Below are 22,139 nucleotides of genomic sequence, written 5' to 3' on the forward strand. Positions count from 1 at the left end.
AAAAGGGGACCATTAAGAATTATCAACAAGGGCTTCCCTGGTGGTGCAGTGGTTGAGAGTCCGCCTGCCGATGCAGGGGACGCGGGTTTGTGCCCCGGTCTGGGAAGATCCCACATGCCGCGGAGCGGCTGGGCCCGTGCACCATGGGCCACTGAGCCTGCACATCCGGAGCCTGTGCTCTGCAACGGGAGAGGCCACAACAGCGAGAGGCCTGCGTACCGCAAAAAAACGAACAAAAAGAAAGAATTATCAACAAGCAATGACTGAGTCCCCAGGCTATAATGGCAACCAAGAAACTCATGTTCATTACCACAGAGTCCATTGTTGATTTCCCTCGTTTCCCCAAATAGAGAACACACTAATCTAGGAGATTATGTGCACTTCAAACTTTGATTGCCAATATTAAAGTATCCAGATAGGACTCATTTTTCTGGTTATTTTGGTAGAAATAGTCACTTGCTTCCTTCCTGTGAAATGTAAGTGCCAGATGTTATTTGGTGTGAGTCTTCCTGGCCTATACTTTTTTATATTGCCTCTCTCCCCAGGCCCCAAATCTACTTCAATATAATTCCTCACAAGTGAAATCAGGCACACTAAAACTGAAGAAGACACCTCTGTTCTGCAACTAGTGAAATGAATCATTTTTAATGGAATTTTTATCATTTTTTTCTGAATTACTGAAGTAGTTCATGTTTATTACCCCCACCCCAAAAAAAAACACACAAAAATAAGGACAATTATGTAAAAGAACCAAGAGCCAACTATAAAAAAATTTAAAAACTACTGTTGTTTCTCTACTTTCCAGAAATAAACACGTTTTGGCCTCAAACCATTTTTATGCATATTATAAAAAATTACAATCATACAATATTTACAATTATGTAGCTTCCTTATTTAATTAAAATATAAGTTGTGATCTTTTCTAATGTCGTTAAATATACTTCCATAACCCGGTTATTAAGACTTCCATAATATTCCAGCATATGGTTTAGTTAACCATTCCCCTACTGTTGATTTATTATGTCAAGGGCATTGCAGAGATCAGATTTATAAATAAATGTTTGCACAGGTTTTTATTATTACCTTAGAGTAAATTCCTACAGGTGAAATGACTAGGTCAGAAGATAAAAGGTATTTATTCATTTACAACTTTTGTCCTTTCTAAAACCACAGTAGTAGCTTAATAGACTTTGACTTAAATGATTACATGGTTTCCTTTGTAGACTATTTTCTTTGAATAGCAGGGCTTGTGTTGGTTCCTGAAGTGCGTCAATATACACGAGAGTTATGTAATATTTAGAACACTAATTAACCTGAGGAGATAGTAAACAGTAGGGATTACAGTGAGCAGCATTCATCTATTTGACTTACCAGCATACAGTGCCTAGTTCTGTTATGGTCTTGTCACATTTGAGTCTTTGGGTTGTACAAACAATATGCAAAACAACTTAAACATGAATTTTAACTAAGAATGAATGGCTGTGTGCCAAAGCAATAATTTGTCTTTGAAGTTTTTTTCCCCCTTATGCAGAGGATAAGGTAAACACACTTCTATTTGGTAAACACACTGTATATACTATTTGTTGCCTTTCAAAACCAGCTTTTTATCATGTTTTAAAAGCAGAATCAAATATATAAATGATTATATTTTGAAAATGGCTGAGTTACATGAGCAGATGTACCACAGAATTGATTTAAATATAGGACTCCTTTTTTTGTTTTTGCGGTATGCTGGTCTCTCACTGCTGTGGCCTCTCCCGTTGCGGAGCACAGGCTCCGGACGCGCAGGCTCAGCGGCCATGGCTCACGGGCCCAGCCACTCCACGGCACGTGGGATCTTCCCGGACCGGGGCACGAACCCGTGTCCCCTGCATTGGCAGGCAGACACTCAACCACTGCGCCACCAGGGAAGCCCCAGGACTCCTTTTGATACAGCTTGTTGAATAAATAAAGCAAATGGTCATACAAGTATTCTATGAGTTTAGTTTTATAAAAGTAAATAAATCTTTCAAAAAGTGAGATATTTAGCCCATGAATGGAAGTTTTGTGATTTTTAAACATTCATTGTTTGGGTGCCTGCAACAAGAATGCCTGCAGTTACATATCAATATAATAGTTGCAATTATATATAAACAGATACTTTATTATAAGTTAACACTCTTTTAAAAAGCATACAACATTGGCATTAATACATTTATTTATTTTAAATTTCCTTTTTTCCAGTTATGATTTAAGGTAGTTTAGGAGCATTTATGCAAGATGATAAGGTAAATTAAAATAAGTGAGGAAATGAGACTACACATGATAAAATGCATGCCACGAAATCCTGTCCTTTTGTTACAGGGCACCACAATGTGGCTCTTAGTTTTTAGATGTCCAGGCAATCAAATTATATATGACTGGCCGTGTCCATGAGATAAACTAGTTTCTTAAAAAAAAAAAAAATCCTAACTTTTCCTGATACCTAGGAGGAAGTTCCTTCATGGATCCCAGAAGAAGGCACTATGTGATCTAGCACTCACTGTCTTCCATGGCAGCAAGTTTCCTAGTCTGTTCCTTATAAGAAGCTGATGGTATCACCCAGTGGGCAACAACTGTATGAGAAATCAGCGTGATTTCTATTCCTATACTGTAGGATGTGGTGCAGTATAGGGACAGAGTTCTAAAAGGAAGGATATGTTGTTTGTATTTTCTTGAAGTGATCTCTATACATTTTCTTCTTTAAGTATTTTGGTAATACTGAGTGGCACCAAGTTCAAGGTTAAACTCCCTGGAAAATAACTGGAATGTGGTTATTCTCTGTCCTCGGGCAAGTACAGACAGGTGTGCTTCACCTCTTAGCCAAGCCAGGTGCACTTCTTTTGGAGTTTAAGGAGAATAACCTGGACATTCACTTGAATGGAGGTAAGCGCATAATGAGACAGGCCCAGGAAGTACCCACAGGCAGGGCCTGGATTTATTTCCCGTCATTTGTTGCATAGAAACTATTGGAAGAATCAAGTCACCAAAGCTCTGTAGCATGAAGCATGACTGTATAGTTTTAGTCTGGAACGTTTTTTTAAAAAACACGTGTGATCAAATACTTATCCTTTCCTGAGAGAGAACACACACATTCAAACAAAACAGAACAAAACCTCTAAGTACCCATACAACATTTGTCCTTGAATCTTGTTTTATTCCAGTGTACTCTTCAAGATGAACTTGTTACAAAATGTACCTTTAGGTCTTTGAATGAATTCACTCACCACATAGGGTGTGGAATCAATAAAACCTCTGAAATAAGTAAGAAATATATTGCACATATCCAAACCCACAGAGCAATAAAGTATTCAGATCCCCGTTCTGTGGGTTCTCATGAAGCTCCTCCAAAAAGAGCTGCAAAATGATGTCTAGAGCCTGGGGTCCTGTTTGTGGTGACATTTTGTTATTTGTACAAGTCCCAGGTTTCACTCTGAACCCGGTAAAGTGTTTTCTAAAAGAAATAGCTGGAGACATGGTCACAGCTCTTCCCTCGTGCAACAGAAATATTCTAATTTTATTGAGATTCTCCAGTGTAAATTCTGGTTGGTCTCCTATCTATATTGCCCAGGCTTCACACCTTTAGAAATTCAGTTTGTTGGTGTACTTTTTGCATATTTTTAGAAATACTTTTATTTCATAATTCATGGAATATGGTTTTTGATTACTTAAAAAAATGAAATTCGTAGAGAAGATTCAAACCAACTCTTTACTATTATGGCAAATATGTATGTCCTCTTTTATATCCTGGGTCCATGCACAAATATTTGCTTCTCTTTCATTAGCCTTTTTCATTTCTAAATATTTTCTAAAGCATACATTATACAGATATGCATGAAGTGATGAGACTAAAAGAGGACCTCAGGGCAAAGTTGAAGCACCTTGAATTACCACGCCTTATAACTTTGAACTTATTTTGTATGGAGCTATCAAAGGTGTTTGAGCCAGGGAAGAATCTGTCACGCTATGAGGGGTTTTATAGTGGTATGTTGGAGTCATTTGCACAAACTTGCAAAGATACAGTTTTAGCATCACTTCCCAACTTCATGTTCCGTCCCAGTGGGCATATTTACACCATGGAAATGGGCAAATAATACAAATCAGTTTGTTTTTTGATAGCTGGTGGTTAAACAATTCTTGACACATCACTAGTTGTTTATTTACCTGTCTGACTTCCTTTAAGGCTGTGATCTCTTAGTAAAAATGTCTTATTAATCTTTATTTCCTTACTTTAGCACCAGTACTTCACATATTATAGGTACAAATAAATAATCGTTGAATAAATGGAGGGGCAGATTAACAAATGAGATTAGCAAATTAGGTAGTGACCAATTGGTTGTGGGTAATGATGAAATTGTTAGAAATAGCTCTAAATTATCTAACCTGAACATTTGGAAAGATAGTGATGCCACTAGGAACGAAAGAAGTGAAATGGCATTAGTGTTGTCTGGGATGGGGGGTTGGGGAATTAGTGAAAGATAATTGTTTTGGGACATGGGTTTGAGTGCTAGCAGAAGACCAAGGTTGCAGATGACCAGCATTTATTCCAATTACTATCCAATGACAGTTTTGAAATTATTTTTTATGGTGTTTTCTAAAATACTCACCTCTACAGACTAAAGTTCAAATTTATTTGTTTAAAAAAAAGATTGCTTCATTCTAGAGTATAAGACAAAATAAAATTTCTATAATGCATTCTTAATATTGCTTTGGCAGAGAAAAGAGAATGAGGAATTTTTTTTTTCTTTTTAACAATGTAAATTTTGTATTTCAAGATGATAGTTTACAGTAATACTGGGACGAGAAAATGAATTTGGGGGGAGGATGAAGTTATCTTTTAGAATATAACTCCTGAAGAAAAAATTTTCTTTCTAAAAAAGCTATTATAGTTAAAGACTAAAGATGAGAAAGAAATGTCTTTGTACAATAAAGACTTGGGGAAGGAAAACAAGATACTTCTGAGGGCAACAACTTGAATCTGAATTATCTAGATAAAGGGATAGTCTGATTTTGAAATATTCTCATTAATAGAATAATTCAGTATATTCTGTACCCAAATGAGTGGTTTTAAAATATATAACCAAGTAAATGTTGATATTGCAACTATGGTAAACAGAGTTTATTGTTTCATTTTTAAATGAGGATCTTGCCTCAAGATCATACTTAAGAATGTGAGTTATTGCATTATAGAGCAGTGGAGGAGTACATATCTTAAAAATAAGTAATGGAGAAGTTAAACATAAAATGAAAGATCATTTACTATAATGTGAACTCTAATGTTTACAGTGAGTTGGTCTTTTCTACGCTATGTATATTCACCATAAGATTCAATAGTTCTTCAGGGAATTAGGCATGTCTCTATATCCCCACTGGAAAAGTCACTTATAAGCTTGGACTTATAAATCTAATGCCACGCTGGTGGATTGCTCCCACCTCATTTTATATTCACCACATGGTGTTTCGTATCTGTGATAAAATAGTAATATTATCCTCAATCAAGGTCACAGACCAAGTCACTATCAGAGCTTTGGGATCAGTGCTTATGGTCTTTGATTCCATTCTCGGGTGTGCCCTAGTTGGAAAAAATCTGATATACAAAACTATCAGTTCACAAAATAGATAAATTAAGGGTGATTACTTGCATTTCAAAAGGATCTGCTTCAGGGTTCCTTAAAATAGGCACTTCTGAAGAGTGTAATTTAGCCAAAGGGAGCTGGACTATTGGTAACCAAGAGGCCTAATTTCACTGCCTATCATTAACCAGGTTAATGAAGTGTATAAATTTGGGCAAGTTAGTGATTTCATTCATTTATTCTCTCTTGCACTAAATCATTACTACTATTACTCAGTGATTCTTTTTTTTTTTAATATGTACTTATTTATTTGGCTGCGCTGGGTCTTAGTTGCGGCATGCAGGATCTTTTAGTTGAGGCATGTGGGGTCTTAGTTGCGGCACGCGGGATCTAGTTCCCTGACCAGGGCTTGAACACGGGCCCCCTGCGTTGGGAGTGTGGAGTCTTAACCACTGGACCACCAGGGAGGTCCCTACTCAGTGATTCTTTTATGAGCAGTCTCTGTGTGTTGGATATGAAAAGGTCATAGTCCTTGTCCTTAAGGAGTTTACAGATTACAATAGTAAAACAGATATGTGAACAAATAAGTGGCATTTTGGGCGGTAGAGGCAAGCTGGCTTGTTAGGAGACCACTGTGGTGTTCTCATCACAAGATGAGAGGGTGAACTGTGGCAGTTGGGGTAGACTAGGAAAGTTAAGAAAAGGATGCTTTGTTAAAGAAATAAACCCATGTGATTGACATGGATTGGCTATGGGGCCCAAGGGGGAGAGAAAGAGGGGTCTTAGGATGACTCCCACACTTTTGGCCTAGATAACTTGGTTGAGTGGTGGTGCTACTCACGAAGAGAAGGAATTTAGGAGGAGGAGGATTTGTGGGGGGGAGGGAGATAATGAGATTAGTTTTGGACAAATTGAGTATAAGAGTCCTGTGGGATAACCAGGTGATGTTGGTTAGACAGTTGTATATTCCAGTTTGGAATTTAGAAAAGAGGACTGGGCTGAACTTAGGGATTAAAGAGTCCTCTGAAAAGACATGATTAGTAGTGAACAGATTGCCCAGGGAGAGCCAAAAGTTAAGAAGAGAGCGAAGAGAGAACTCTTGGCAGGAGGAATGTGTAAATAAAGGAGGCTGAGGAGGAACAGTCAGGAGGAGAACCTGGGCTGTGGTGTCATGTGGGCTGAGTAAAGGGAGAGATTCAGGAATAAGGGAATGGTCCACAGTGCTAAAAGCTGGAGAGAAGTGGCGAATGCAGAGATTCTATGACCAATTAGATTATTGGTGTCCTTTGCCAAAGCATTTTAGGTAGAGTTGTAGGGCACAAGTTTAAAGAGTAAATGGGATAGAGATTATTAAGACTTCTAAAAAGGGAAGGGAAGAGATGGGGGAGTAATTAAAGCTCTGTGTGTGTGTGTGTGTGTGTGTGTGTGTGTGTGTGTGTGTGTGTGTGTGTGTGTGTGATGGGAGAGACTTGAGCATTTATATAGGAGGCAGGAAAGAAGCTATTGGAAAGAGAAATGTTGAAATTGTAATGGAGCAAATTTCCTGACTTAAGAGTGGCCAAGAAGGGTTAATTATTAAAAGGAAAAGAAATACTTCTTCTTTTGACACTGAATAGGAGAGGAGAGGATAAAATATATACATATATATGTGTGTGTTTGTGTATATATATATATATAAAACTGTGGGTATAGGAATTTTAAGGAGATGATTCTTGATAATCTCAATTTTCTCTGTGAAGCAGGAAACAAAGTTGTCTGCTGAGTGAAAAGATGTAGCTAAGGATACAGGCTTGAGGATAATGGTGTACATTTGTAATGTTAGCTGTGGAGGAAAAGTGGGCAACAGACATGATTAATTGATAGGTAGATAGATAGATAAGATTAGATTATAGCCTAGGATGGCAGTGTGAGTAGCATGGCTAGATTGCCCTAAAGGTTATGGTCCTGTGTAGACTAAGGTCTCCTTTAGGTCAGAAAGGTTAATACTATAGATATTAGCAGTCTTGGCTCAGCTTTTAAGTAGAATGTTGCTTAGAAGTTACCCTGGGTCAAAAAAGAGAGCTACCGGTCTCTAGGTCTCCATTATCCAACATGATGGCCACTAGGCACTTACTGCTCTCAAGCACTTGAAACATGACTGGTTCAAATTGAGATGTGTTTTACAGGTGATATACACCCAGGACTTTGAAGATGTAGTATGAAATAATATAAAACAGCTCATTAATAATTTTTATATTAATTACTCATTGGAATGATAATATTTTGGATATATAGGGTTAAATAAATTATAGTATTAAAATTAATTTCACTTGTTTGTTTTTGCTTTTTAATGTGGCTCCTGTTATATTTCTGTTGGACTGAGCTGCTCTTGGTAATTACAGGAGGCAGTTAGATGGTTTTGGAAGTGCTACTAACCTCAGTCTGGAATCTTAGCTGCTCATAGCGACTCTAAAGGGGATTATAGCACACCTGGGGCAGTTTAGGAAATTAGCCTTTTGAAAGGAGTTTGCCCAAAGTGGTTGGATCTTTGACTACACCCTTTCTTTAGTGCTGGATAGGAGATCTAAGACTGTCCATAGAACCTGGTTATCCATATCTACAAAAGGTGAAAACCATCTGCATTGTCAGCCCAATAGGGAGTTGTGAGATTCATAGGAAATACTACCTGCTTTTTAAAATGAAAAGATTATGTGAGTGCCTCATGGTTAGCTATAGTTTTAAGTTTATTTTTTAACAATATGAAGATGAGTTTATCTACTGCTGTGTGCCTCCAAGTTGGCCAGACAGCACTAGACATTTTATGGGCATTACCTCGCTTAACTCAGTCTAGTAGGCTGAACCTAAGCCTTTAAGACACCAAGATATTTCCACTAACTGTTGAGATTTATGTTGCTTCTGGGATCAATAATCTTAAATTTTATAAACTCTCTGTCCTATTTTATAAATTGAAGTATACCCATACTCAGATGCTACTTCTGATGGTACTTTTATAACTTTGCTGCTATATAAGAGATTTCAGCAAGAAGACAGATTATTATAGGTGACTTTTGAGAGAGCAGTTTCAAGAGAGTGGTGGTGAAAGCCAGATGGCAAGAAGGTACTTACTAAGTAGCAGCGGGGATTGTCCTTTTGTGTAGAGATGAGGAAGAGAGATGGAACCTCAAAGTATCACTGAAAGTTCAGAGCAGGAAACAAACCAGCCTAGGGATTTTTTAAAAAGGGATTTAATAAAGGGAAGAAGTTTACAAACTCATTAGGAGGGCTGCAAGGCCTGAGTCAGGAGCTGCTGTTGGAGTTATTGATTTTAAGGGCATTTCTGCCTCTAGAAGCCAGAAGTTGCTGCTGCTACCGCCTCCACTGCTGCCACCATCACTGACTCTCATTCCCAAGAATCTGGTGACTCAGGCACTGAGTTTGGCTACCACAGCTGCCTCCAAACACTCGTCTTCTACCTTGTCTGACTGTGGCACCATCAGCAGAAAGATGGCCTCTGCTCAGTTCTGCCCTCCAGACCTCACTGGTGGAACATAATTTGCATCAAGAACACTAGGCAAAAGGGTGTCTGGAGAATGTAGTTTTTCCAACTAGAAGGCAGACGAATGAAGGGTTGAGAGAGCCACTCTGCAGAATCTACCACAGCTGATTTACGTTGCTTATTCTGAACCATTTGTAAAGAACATAAACTTCTTGAGAAGAGGGAGAAGAATTTCTGAGCCAGAATATTGAAAGGGAATAATATGTGTTTTCATGCTTGAAGTAGGGAAGAGCTTGGTGGCTTTGAAAAATTGGAAGAGGTTGTTGTGACTAGACCATTTCAGGTGAGGGTGGAGAGGTAAGCAGAGATGAGATCATGCAAGATTGTATAGCTTAGGTTAAAATTTTTGGATTTTCTCTTAAGAAGGAAAGCATCAGAGGGTGTAAGGTAGGAAAATGGTATAACTCAACTTATGTTTTATAAAGGCTACCCTGACTATTTTGTGGAGAATGTATTTATCAAAAGCAGTGGAATCTAGGAGACTAGATAAACCAGGAAGGAACCAATAGTCTATGTACGAGAATATGGTGGCAGAGTGAAGATAGAAAGTAGACTGATAGGGCTTCCCTGGTGGCGCAGTGGTTGAGAGTCCGCCTGCCGATGCAGGGGACGCGGGTTCGTGCCCCGGTCTGGGAAAATCCCACATGCCGCGGAGCGGCTGGGCCCGTGAGCCACGGCCACTGAGCCTGCGCGTCCGGAGCCTGTGCTCCACAATGGGAGAGGCCACAACAGTGAGAGGCCCGCGTACCGCAAAAATAAAATACAATAAAATAATAATAAAAAAAAGTAAAGTAGACTGATATGGGCCATATGTCAGCATTTGTAATGACAGGATATGGCGAGGAATTGGGTGTTAGAGATGCCAGGAATGGGCCCCAGCTATTTCATTGTTTTCTTCCTTTCGAGGGGTTTCTGAGTATTGAGCTATACATTTCTTTAGGAGAAAGAGAAAGATTGAGCGGCAGTTACTTTATCAGGGTGTGGTAGACTGTGCAGGACACTGTTTGTGTAGGGGGAGGCTGAGAACGCCTCTCAAGTTTCTCAGTAGTTATGTGTCTATACAGGCATACCTTGTTTTAGCGTGCTTCACTTATTGCGCTTCACTAACATTGTGGGGGGGTTCTTTTGTTTGTTTGTTTTAACAAACCGAAGGTTTGTGGCAACTCTGCCACAGGCAAGTCTAACAGCACCATTTTTCCAATAGCATTTGCTCACTTCTTGTCTCTCTGTTACGTTTTGGCAATTCTCTCAGTATTTCATATGTTTCATTACTGTTACATTTGTTACAGTGATCTGTAACCAGTGATCTTTGATGTTACTATTACAGCTTGCTGAAGGCTCAGATGGTGGCTAGCATTTTTGGCAATAGATTATTTTTTAATTAAGGTATGTTCATTTTTTTAGACATAATGCTATTGCACACTTAATAGACTACAGTATATTGCAAACATAACTTTTATATCCACTGGGAAATCAAAACATTCATGTGACTCGCTTTATTGTGATACTCATTCTATCGTGGTGGTCTGGAATCAAACCCACAATATCTGCCGGTAATGCCTGTACTTCAAAGGTTAAATCTCCTATGGTGCAGTGTTTGGGAAAAACAGAAAAGCACTAGGAAAATGTTTACCAAAAAGGAATTTCATTTTCCTCTATACTAATGTTTATGTTCTCAGACTTTACTTACATAAGCAAGTCCTTGTGGTTTTTGCCAAAATACGAAGTAATTCACATGAAGAGCAAGCAAAAAGATTTGCCCAGCAATTTGAAAAGAGTAGAACCAGGGGATCATCATTTTACATTTAAAAATAATACCTCTGTCAAATGAGAGTTTATTTCAGCCAGAGCCTATTATTGACTGCAGGAGCAAACAGCTCGTTAAGAGGCAGTGATTACTATGGCATGCGGTCTGCTGAAACCTAGTGGAAAAGATAGGATTGAATTGTCTAAATGTTTCACCTGAAATTACATTTGATCATGACCCTCTTCAGGTTCTATACATTTACATTACAGCTAATTCCTACTTAATTAAAGGTGAGATGTGAAGCTTGTCAGAGTTCACAAGCCAGGTTTTAATGATTCCTCATATAAATAATTCATGTGGTCTCCAGAGCTAACAAGAGTATTTACTGTGAATTCTTCAGTAGCTCATTCAATGAGACTAACACAGAAGTAGTTGAGTTCAATTTTGTAGTTCCTCTTTCTGAATCCTATGCGTAGGTTCTAGAAGGATCCTTAGACTTACAGAAAGTAGACGTTGGATCTCTTCTCTCGTTTCCTTTCCTACTTGCAATTCCTTCCAGTGTTTCATTATCTTCTTTTAGTTGTGAATTAGTTTGATATTGCTCTTCTCCCAGGAATATAAAACTGGAACTGCATTAGTTAATACAAAGTTGCATGTAACTGGGAAAAATGGTTGGAGGATAAGCTTTGGTAAAATATTTTTGGAGTACCAGAGGAGTCAAGAAGAGGACTAAGCATGTATTTTTTAATATTATAGGACTCTGCCAAGGGGTACCAGTAATGGCTAGAAACACGGATGTTTACTGTTTTAATTATAGTGGTTACTTCCTTGGCCTTTGATATTAAATTCTGTTACCCTTGTTGCCTATAAAATGAAGGCAATGATTGTAACATGATTTTTTTGTTTTGTTTCACAGCTCCTTTAGGATTGCTAAGACTGGACCCATGCTACTTCCTCTGTTAAGATTTATCCACTTATCTATATCACTGCTAACATGGTTATCCTATAGATTAGGCAAGACTTTTTTTCCTTTTACTTAGAATTTTCCCAAAATTAGGCTAATGACCAGGTGTGATTCTGTACCATGTGTCACTCATTATATAAATATATTCTAAGGTTGATCACAAAGTTGTCTTTCTTCAAATTTCCATAATCAGTAAATTTTACAAATCTCTTCCAAATTTAATTCATTTCTTAAATGGAAGGTCATTTTCATTCTTGCATATCTCTCCTGTATCAGGGAGAACTGAAACAGAATAGCTTTCCAGGGAAGCAGTTTGTTTTCTTTGTCCAGTCATATTTTATCGGTCTGATAGACCTATTATTCAGTAAACAACAATATTCTTATAATGCACATGGTAATAGAATAGCTATATAAACTTTCTCTTCTTTGTTTTCAGTATCCTGCTAATTACCATTCTACTTAGTGCATTTTTTTCCTCCGTGTCTTAGATTTAGAGGTCATTCTCTAAGCCAGATTTCTTCCTCCCCCTACAGGATTACCCGAGCGGAATTTTTAGTACTTAAAATGAGCTGTTCAATAACCAAGCATTTGACTTGACGGAACTGAGAAGGCAAGGTGGTAGTGGGGGATGGGTATGCCAGGAATTTGGTAGAGTTTGAAAGCCTTCTGACCTTTTAAGTACAAATAAATATTGCTCTTTAAAGAGTCTTACTTTCTCAGCATAACCCCTCACTTATTAATATTGTGGTAACTTAAAAATTATTTATCATATTAAATTTAAATTGCATTTTTGGTACTTTTGTTGCTTTTATTTACCCGGTACTCCTCTCTGCTTCATTATGGGAGTGGGACTGTGCATAGTAGGATGACTTTCACCGTACAATGCAAGGAGCCAGAGCAGCATGGACCTATTGGGAATAATTAGGGAAAATCTGCCAGGAAAGGAAGGGGGGAGATGATCCATGGAGGATTTTTCTAGGCTTTAAACATTTCCGTATTTTTTAATTATATAGACATATTTGATATTTTACAATTGTCAAAACCAAAATAAATGTATTACCTTTTTAAAGAAGATGATCCAAAATGAAAGCCTAAATTTTAACAACAGATGTAAGAAAATACTTGTTGTTCTATTCTTTATCATTATCATTTACCTAAACAAAATACATTATACACGTAAAACTACTTCATATTTTCTGAGGTTTGTTTATAGATTAGTATTATCAAATCTAAGTATCTTATTACTTGATTATTTAAACTTATACCTTTATTCTAAAACTATCATTAATATTCTTGAAAAATGTTGTATATTTATTAAAAGATACATGACTATTTGGTTGGATCATCTTTGACTATATCAAAATATACCGTTCTTTATCTCTTTAAGAACTCTCATCTTAGTTTCCTTTTAATTCTAAGGCTACATTAATAAAACTCATAGCCATTATCTATTGATTGTTTACCATATGACAGACACTGCTCTAAATACTTTTACTTACTATAATTCTCACAAAAACATCATAGTTAAGTCTAGCTAAGTCCTATTTTTATCCCTGTTTTGCAAATGAAAACCTTACAACAGGCAGAAAGGTTAAGCAACGTGGCATGACCACACAACTAGTAAGTGACAGAAGCCAAATTCAAATCCACGTTGCCTTCCTTCACAGCCCTTATTCTTCATTCTGCTCCATCCTGGCTCCTTAAATAGAAGTTTGCCATTTTATGTCAGTCAAAAAATATTTAGCAAACATTCATTGTGTGCTCATAGTAAGGCATAGAATATTAAGGAATTTTTATATTGTGTTAAAGGGTTGAGAGTCTAATGGAAACTTACTGAAATAGGCACACAGAAAAACTATATGAATTGCAAGTCAGGGGTTACAATAGGAGCATAAATTCCTATAGGAGCAGTGGGAAATGAAGGATTACTCTGGAAGGAATTCAATTTTTAGACACAAAATGATAGCAGCTAATATGAATTGAAGGTAACTTACTGAGTTTGGGGAAATGGAAATGTCAGTAAGATGAGTTTTCATCAGTGTGGCAGATAACCGTGTGTGCCCATCATTCCCTGCCTTTCCAATCCTTAGAAATTATGGGGGATATATTTTATTTTATCTTGTTTTATTTTAAAGAGTAAATCTCCAGCCACTCTGGAAAACAAGAAAGAGTGCCTACCATTAGCAGACCATTAACTTTGAAAGGCAAAAAGCAGGTAGGATTGGACTGTTAAAGAGAAGCATATTCTAAAGCATGCAGGAGAGGATTGCTCAGAAGGGGCAGGGGGTCTGGCTGCACATCAGCCACAGCGGATGCAATGCTAAGGAGGGACCTGGAGCCGTCAGCAGGGTGATGAGTGAGGAGACTGCATAAAGAGCAGCAGAATAAATCAGCCCTTTCCCCTTTGCTTGCTTATGCTGAATAGAGGACAGCTGATGCTGTTAACTACAGCCCAAGGCCGCGAATGTGGGGCTTTAGCTGGAGGCAATGTGGTGGGTAGGTAGCTAGTGACACCCAGGAAAAAATGGGACGCCCCACTTCCTTAAGAAAAACAACCAGCATACCCTGCCTGTCAGTTTGTCCCTGACCTCTATGACAGGTAAACAGAAAATTCCAAACAAAGATAAAGAGCCAGGAATTACCAACCACTTGAAGGTAACCCATACCATAAAGAAGACACCAAACACAACAAAGGGAATCAGTACCTAAGGAAAGCAAGTTAATAGAGCTAACAAAAGTCTTTAAAATAATACAGTCAGTAGCCCCAGAAAGAGAATACTGGATCCATAAAAATAATTATAGATATGAAAAACTTAAAATATAATTTTTGAAATATTAAAATATTCAGTAAATGAGTAGAATTGTGCAGTGGACCTAAAAACAAATTAAAAACAAAAGTTTAAAAACAAATTAGTGAGGTGACAGATCAAATGGAGGAATTCTCCCAGAATATAACACAAAAAGACAATTAGATGGAAAGTATAAAAGAAAAGAGAGAGGGAATATAGAACCAGAAGTTTCAATATCTATTACATAGAAACAGCGAAAGGAAAGAAGAAATAAAATGGAGGAAAGAAAACAATAAAATAACAGACTGAAGGTGTGTATCTTCAAATAGGATTGGACTGTTGAGTACAGAGAGGAATGACCAGTAAATGACCAATGCCTAGATAGAGAGATAATACAAAACCTTGCAGAAAAAATTAGTTACCTAAAAAGAATGGTAATCAGATTGCAATAGTCTGCAGTGCCGTATTTGTCATATATGCTATATATACTGAATGTATCACATATGCATGTGCATGTGTGCATGTCTGTGTGTGTATGTTTGTATGTATGTAATTAGTAGATGCTGTGGAGGGCCACTCAGACTCCCCTCTGCCCTTCATGACTGCAGTGCCCATTTCCCAGCTCTGGAAGTGTTGGCTGCTGACTGTAATACAATAAGTCCCTCTCCAGACATTTCTCTCTGCCAAAGAAAGTCATCTGCCCAAGGACATGCCCCCTTCCCTGGAATGGCATATGTCCAGTGACTTGTCAATTTAGAGAGATAAAGGTCTGACCCCTTTGCTTCAACTGAGGACAAGTCTGAAGCTCCAGAGCTTCTTGTAGGATGATCTGGGGCAACTGTTGTAACTGCATTGAACTTCAACTTCTCTCTCTGCCTAATCCTGTTTTCCTCACTTCCCCACAATAAACTTCCCTGAAGCCACTCCCCAACGAACTTCCTGCATGCAAATCTCCACCTCAGAGTTGGTTTCCCGGAGAAATGCAACCTATGACAATATTCTTTTCCACTACCCATGAGACATTCACTATAATTGACTATGTATTAGGATGCAAAGAAAATCTCAACAAATTCCTTCAAAAGAAGAACAAAGAGACTGCCTTCTCTGACCACAGTACAACACCCACCCACCGCCTACACACACACATGAACATCTTTTGAGTTCAAGTGCTGTGCGTGTAGCAGACACCTACAAGAAAATATTTTAATGAACATGGTGATTTCCAAATAAAAGTGGGTAGAGAGTAAGTTCTTATGAAGCAGTTTAATCAAAGTGAGTCACTTTAAAGTTTTCCCCCTAGTCTGAAACAATAAGGAAAGGAAAATAAGTACTCACCTTTCATTCACCTTTCATAATTTTACAAAGTACAACTTTTTTCACAGAATGGCAGCTTACCACCACGTAAGTGGAGTAGGTGTTTAATATTGGGTACTTCATTCCCAGGAAAATTATGGAGAACAGAATGAAAGTAATGAATATGAAATAAAATATAAGGTCATCCTTATTTCTTAGTTTATCAAAATGTTTTTCTTAAACTTGATACACTTATAACTGACATTTGATAGAAACCTTGGAAGTAAGACTTAATAAATAAACCCATGCCTTTAAAATTGCTTAAGTGATGGAATCACGGGTGTGAACGCTGCTCAGCATCCTTGCACCATACGCTACACCTGTCATAATTTTTGGTGATTTCCATATTCATACGGGTAATGCATTCCATACGTTACCTTTCCATCTGTTGTCCTCCTTTCTTGTAACCTTCTTGCCCTCCACCTGACCTCAGCCATGATTATATCTTAAAACTGGTCATTATAAATATCTATAACCCCCTCTCTGTGCACCTCCAGTAATTCCAATTTCAGGTATCCTATCTCTTGACTTTCCAGCTCACTTCTTATAACACACCGATTTCCATAATCATCCCATCCCACTAGGAGCTCTAATCCATTGACCTACCTTTTCATTGTCTCTAACCCCCCCTCCACCCCCCAGGGCCTCACTTACTTTCATCCTCAATTAAAATTTCTTTTGTCTATCATTATCATTGTTTCCTTACACACAGTTTCAGCCCCCTTAACCCCTCTCTTACTTTGTTGTTTTCTCTTGGTAAAACCCCAACCCTCAGGGCTTCCCTGGTGGCTCAGTGGTTGAGGGTCCCCCTGCCAATGCAGGGGACGTGGATTCGTGCCCCGGTCTGGGAAGATCCCACATGCCGTGGAGTGGGCTGGGCCCGTGAGCCATGGCCGCTGAGCCTGCGTGTCCGGAGCCTGTGCTCCGCAACAGGAGAGGCCACAGCAGTGAGAGGCCCGAGTACCGCAAAAAAAAAAAAAAAAAAAAAAAAAAAAAGAACCCCAACCCTCATTAAATTCAGCCTTCTACCTAACCTTTGCCTGCACCCATGACTGGAGAACACTCAGGCGTCCTGAACGATCTCCCTTTACCCTCATGATCATTAACCTCAAGAGGGCCCTCAGTGCTGCCGAGCAGTCACATTCATTTTTCTAGTCCATTCACTCTTCTCCTCTCTTAAAATGTCTTGTACCTCCTTTTCTGTCCTCACATCCCCAAAACCTCTTCCCCATCCTTCCTCTCAGCTGGTGACAATCTTGCTGACTTTTTCACTGGGAAATAGAATGAGTCAAAAATAAAGTCTAGAGGGAACTTTAGAGATGTTCTATATCTTGTTGAAGATGGTGGTTGCTGAGTATATACATTTGACTGAATTCATGGGGCAGTGCAGTTAAAACCTATGCATGCTATCGTATGTAAGTCACATCTCAATAAAAACGAAAAATAGAGAAAGAACTTCCATAAGTTCCAGCCACTGCATAAACCCACATAGCTATAACTGGGCCCATGTACTGTCTTGATGCTCAGGGTGAATGTTCCACACTCTTAGATATAAGGCCAACTCCTCTACTTTGTCACTTGCTTCCATCACTCCAGCAATTCTCTCTTCTCCTTTCTGTTTCATCAGTTTTTCCCTTTGTTGGGTGATTCCTATCAGCCTGGAAAGGTATTATTATTTCTTCCACTTTAAAACAGCATCCCCTCCCCCTCAAAAAAAGAAAACCCTCTCTTTTTTTTAAATATCTTTATTGGAATATAATTGCTTTACAATGTTGTTAGTTTCTGTTGTACAACAAAGTGAATCAGCTATATGTATACATATGTCCCCATATCTCCTCCCTCTTGAGCCTCCCTCCCACCCTCCCTATCCCACCCCTCCAGGCGGTCACAAAGCACCGAGCTGATCTCCCTGTGCTATACGGCTGCTTCCCACTAGCTATCTGTTTTACATTTGGTAGTGTATATATGTCCATGCTACTGTCTCACTTTGTTCCAGCTTCCCTGTCCTCCCCTGTGTCCTCAAGTCCATGCTCTACATCTGCGTCTTTCTTCCTGCCCTGCCACTAGGTTCATCAGTACCATTTTTTTATATTCCATATATGTGCATTAGCATACGGTATTTGTTTTTCTCTTTCTGACTTACTTCACTCTGTATGACAGACTCTAGGTCCATCCACCTCACTACAAATAACTCAGTTTCATTCCATTTTATGGCTGAGTAATATTCCATTGTATATATGTGCCACATCTTCTTTATCCATTCATCTGTCGATGGACACTTAGGTTGCTTCCATGTCCTGGCTATTGTAAATAGAGCTGCAGTGAACATTGTGGTACGTGACTCTTTTTGAATTATGGTTTTCTCAGGGTATATGCCCGGTAGTGGAATTCCTGGGTCATATGGTAGTTCTATTTTTAGTTTTTTAAGGAACTTCCATACTGTTCTCCATAGTGGCCGTATCAATTTACATTCCCACCGACAGTGCAGGAGGGTTCCCTTTCTCCACACCCTCTGCAGCATTTAATGAGAAACCCTCTCTTGATTCTACTTCCCTCTCCAGTTACTGCTCCATTTTTCTCCTCCCCTTTGCAGTAAAATTCCTCAACGTAGTTGCCTGTATTCACTTGTGCCCGTTCTTCCTCTCTCATTCTCTCTTGAAACCACAATAATAAGTCTTTAGCTTTTCTCCACTCCTCAGAAACTGCTCTCGTCAAGGATGGCAGTGACTCCACGTGGTCTAGTGGCCAGTTCTCCGTCTTTAACCCTGTGACTTTTTTTTTTTTTCTTTTTGGCTACATTGGGTCTTGCTGCCTGCAGGCTCTCTAGTTGCGGCGAGTGGGGGCTGTTCTTCTTCGTTGAGGTGTGTGGGCTTCTCATTGCTGTGGCTTCTCTTGTTGTGGAGCACGAGCTCTAGGCACGCAGGCTCAGTAGTTGTGGTTCAGAGGCTCTAGAGTACAGGCTCAGTAGTTGTAGCACACGGGCTTAGGTGCTCTGTGGTATGAGGGATCTTCCCGTACCAGGGATTGAACCTGTGTCCCCTGCATTGGAAGGCGGATTCCTAACCACTGTGCCACCAGGGAAGTCCTAACCCTATATGACTTAACATTTGACACTGTTGATAACTCTCTGTCCTTGACATTTTTCTTCACTGTCTTCTAGGAAAGGTTGCTGCTGCATTTCTTCTTACCAAGCTGGCCGTTCCTTCTCAGTCTTCTTTGTTCATCTCTCCTCATCTCCTTGACTTTTTAATGACATGGTGTCCCTGTGCTTCCTCTCCTTTGTTTATACTCACTGCCTTCATGATCTCATCTAACCTGTAACTTTACATACCATATATATGCTATTGACCCCCAAATTGTTATTTGCAGTGTGGAACACTCCTCTGAACTCTAGACTCAGCCAATCATGTATTTGACACCTTCACTTGGATGTCTAATGGAACCCAAACTTAATGCATTCAAAACCAAAATCTGGGGGACTTGCGTTACCAGGTGAAGACTTATTATAAAGTTATAATAATTAAGACAGCATAGATGTAAAAATAGACAAGAAGTCCAATGGAATCAAATAGTAAAGCAAGAAACAGACCCATACATCCAGGGAAACCTTTCATATAACAGAGCTATCAATCTCATTGGAGATTGTGGGGGAAAGAGAGAAATAACTCAAAAAATGGTGCTAGGGCAATTAAACATCCATACGGGAAAAATGAAAATGGACATCTTCCTCACATGATAGCCAAAGTCAGTTCTAGATGGATCAAGAACTTAGTATGGAAGGCAAAACTTTGAAGATTTTAGAAGACAATAGAGATGAGTATCATTATGCCCTTGGAGTAGGGAATAATTCCTTAAGAAACAAAAAGCACAAATCGTAAATTGATAAATTTGATTTCATTAAATTTTAGTATTTCTGGTCATCAGAAAACATAAAACTCAAAGACAAGCTACATATTGGGAAAAGATATTTGCATCATATATAAGTGACAAAAAATTAGAATTCAGAAGGTATTAAGAATAACAAAAGGAAAAAGAATAACCCAATAGAAAAATGGAAAAAAGTCAAGAATAGGCATTTTACAGAAAAGGATATATATGAAAAGACACTCAATTTCTTTAGTTATCAAGGAAATTCGTACTAACACAATGAGATACCATTTCATGCTTGCCTAATGGCAAAAGTAAAAAGTCAGCTACTTTCAAATGCTGGCTTTGGTATGGATAGTGGGAATTCTCGTGCATTGATGGTTGAGGGCAAATTGTTACAGCCATTTAAGAAAATAGTCTGACAGTACTTAGCAAAACTGAATATGTATGTGCCCCCAAGATTACAGAAAAACTCTTGCACATGTGCACCATGTACAAGAATGCTTGTAGCAGAATTGTTTGTGATCGTGTGTGTGTGTGTGTGAGTGTGAGCGTGAGCGTGTGTGAGGAGAGAGAGATGGGAGGACAGAGAGGTGGGGAGAGAGAGAAGAAATTAATTGAATGTCAATCATGAGGAAAATGGATAAAGTATGCTCTATCATACATTGGAATATATATGGTAATAAAAACAAATGACTTACAGTTACACATATTTACATGGACAAATATGAAAAACTGCCTTGAAAACTAAGTAAAACAAGGGAATATTTAAGTAAAATTGATATTAACGGTAACCTCTGGGTGCAGATAGGGATGGGATGGAATGAAGATGGAGCACACCGGGACCTTGAAAGTTATTGTAATATTATTTTCATTCAGCTTAATAGTGGGCACACAAGTATTTGTTTCATTATTATTTTTAAATATGTGTAGTAAATGCCTTTTTTGTATGTATATTTCAAAATCAAAATAGGATTTTAGAAAAATTTTAACTTAGAAAAACAGACTATTAAGTAGGTCATTGATACTCCCACATCTTCAATTTTTTTTTTTTTTTTTTCTGTACGCGGGCCTCTCACTGTTGTGGCCTCTCCCGTTGCGGAGCACAGGCTCCGGATGCACAGGCTCAGCGGCCATGGCTCACGGGCCCAGCCGCTCCGCGGCATGTGGGATCTTCCCGGACCGGGGCACGAACCCGTGTCCCCTGCATCGGCAGGCGGGCTCTCAACCACTGTGCCGCCAGGGAAGCCCACATCTTCAATTTTTTTTTAACCTCTTGTTTCTTTTACCCAAAATTTTATGAGTTATTTGTAACCATTTTTTTCCCTTAAGTGTAAGATAGCACTAAACTGATAAAACTGTAACATTTTAAAAAGTCTTTTGCAATCAGTGCCATCAAACTAGTTCATTTTAAATTAAATTGTTAGGATCTCTATTGTCTTTATAAAATGCAAGTCTTTGGGGCTTCCCTGGTGGCGCAGTGGTTGAGAGTCCGCCTGCCGATGCGGGGGACACGGGTTCGTGCCCCGGTCCGGGGGGAACCCACGTGCCGCGGAGCGGCTGGGCCCGTGAGCCATGGCCGCTGAGCCTGCGCGTCCGGAGCCTGTTGCTCCGCAGCGGGAGAGGCCACAGTAGTGGGAGGCCCGCGTACCGCAAAAAAAAAAAAAAAAAAAAATACAAGTCTTTCACAATAATGAGCTGGGTTCATATTTATGTGATTTCCATAATCTGTTGATAAAAAGAGATATAATTATTATTGCCCTCGACATAGATTACAGTGGACTTTACATTGGGCCAGAGAAAAAGCTTTATGAGTGAACTGAGAATTTTCATTGCTCAGTTTTCATGCATTCATCCTGTTTCCAGGAAAAATCATTACCAACAATGTATACATGTACATGTAATGAATAATTAATGAACGTATTTCGTACAGCTGGTGTTTTTTTTTAAATTGACACTACATGGCTGACTTTAATCTATATGTGAATGTGTATTTATTTAATAGGAAATTGCCCGGCATTTACGCCCTGGAACCCTCCGAGCAATCTTTGGTAAAACTAAGATCCAGAATGCTGTCCACTGCACTGATCTACCAGAGGATGGCCTATTAGAGGTAAGATGAAGAAGGGTAAGCATCCTATTTATATTTCAAACTCATAAATAATCTCAGCAGGTCTAGTGTGTAAGGAACCTTTTAATACTCTTGGATTACAATGTTCTTTGGCGGATAACTTTAGACTGCAACTTTAAAAGACCAAATTGTAGGATGCTGTAGTAATGGGGTAGTCTTCAA

The 22,139-nt window shown here is 38.8% G+C and overlaps 1 protein-coding gene across 2 annotated transcripts in view; it reads left to right on the forward strand.

Moving 5' to 3' along the window:
* Positions 1 to 22,139, forward strand: part of NME7 (NME/NM23 family member 7) — a 261,651-nt gene that overhangs the window by 184,107 nt on the left and 55,405 nt on the right. The window contains exon 11 of one of the 2 annotated variants that reach the window (XM_027086385.1): positions 21,852 to 21,959. In XM_027086385.1, the coding sequence (XP_026942186.1) occupies positions 21,852 to 21,959 (108 nt within the window). Of the gene's footprint in view, positions 1 to 21,851; positions 21,975 to 22,139 lie in introns of both variants that reach the window. The other variant, XM_027086386.1, reaches the window with a different exon arrangement.

The sequence above is a fragment of the Aethalodelphis obliquidens genome, unplaced genomic scaffold (assembly GCF_003676395.1).
Source record: "Aethalodelphis obliquidens isolate GAN/ISIS:26980383/991018 unplaced genomic scaffold, ASM367639v1 scaffold55, whole genome shotgun sequence".
NCBI lineage: Eukaryota > Metazoa > Chordata > Mammalia > Artiodactyla > Delphinidae > Aethalodelphis > Aethalodelphis obliquidens.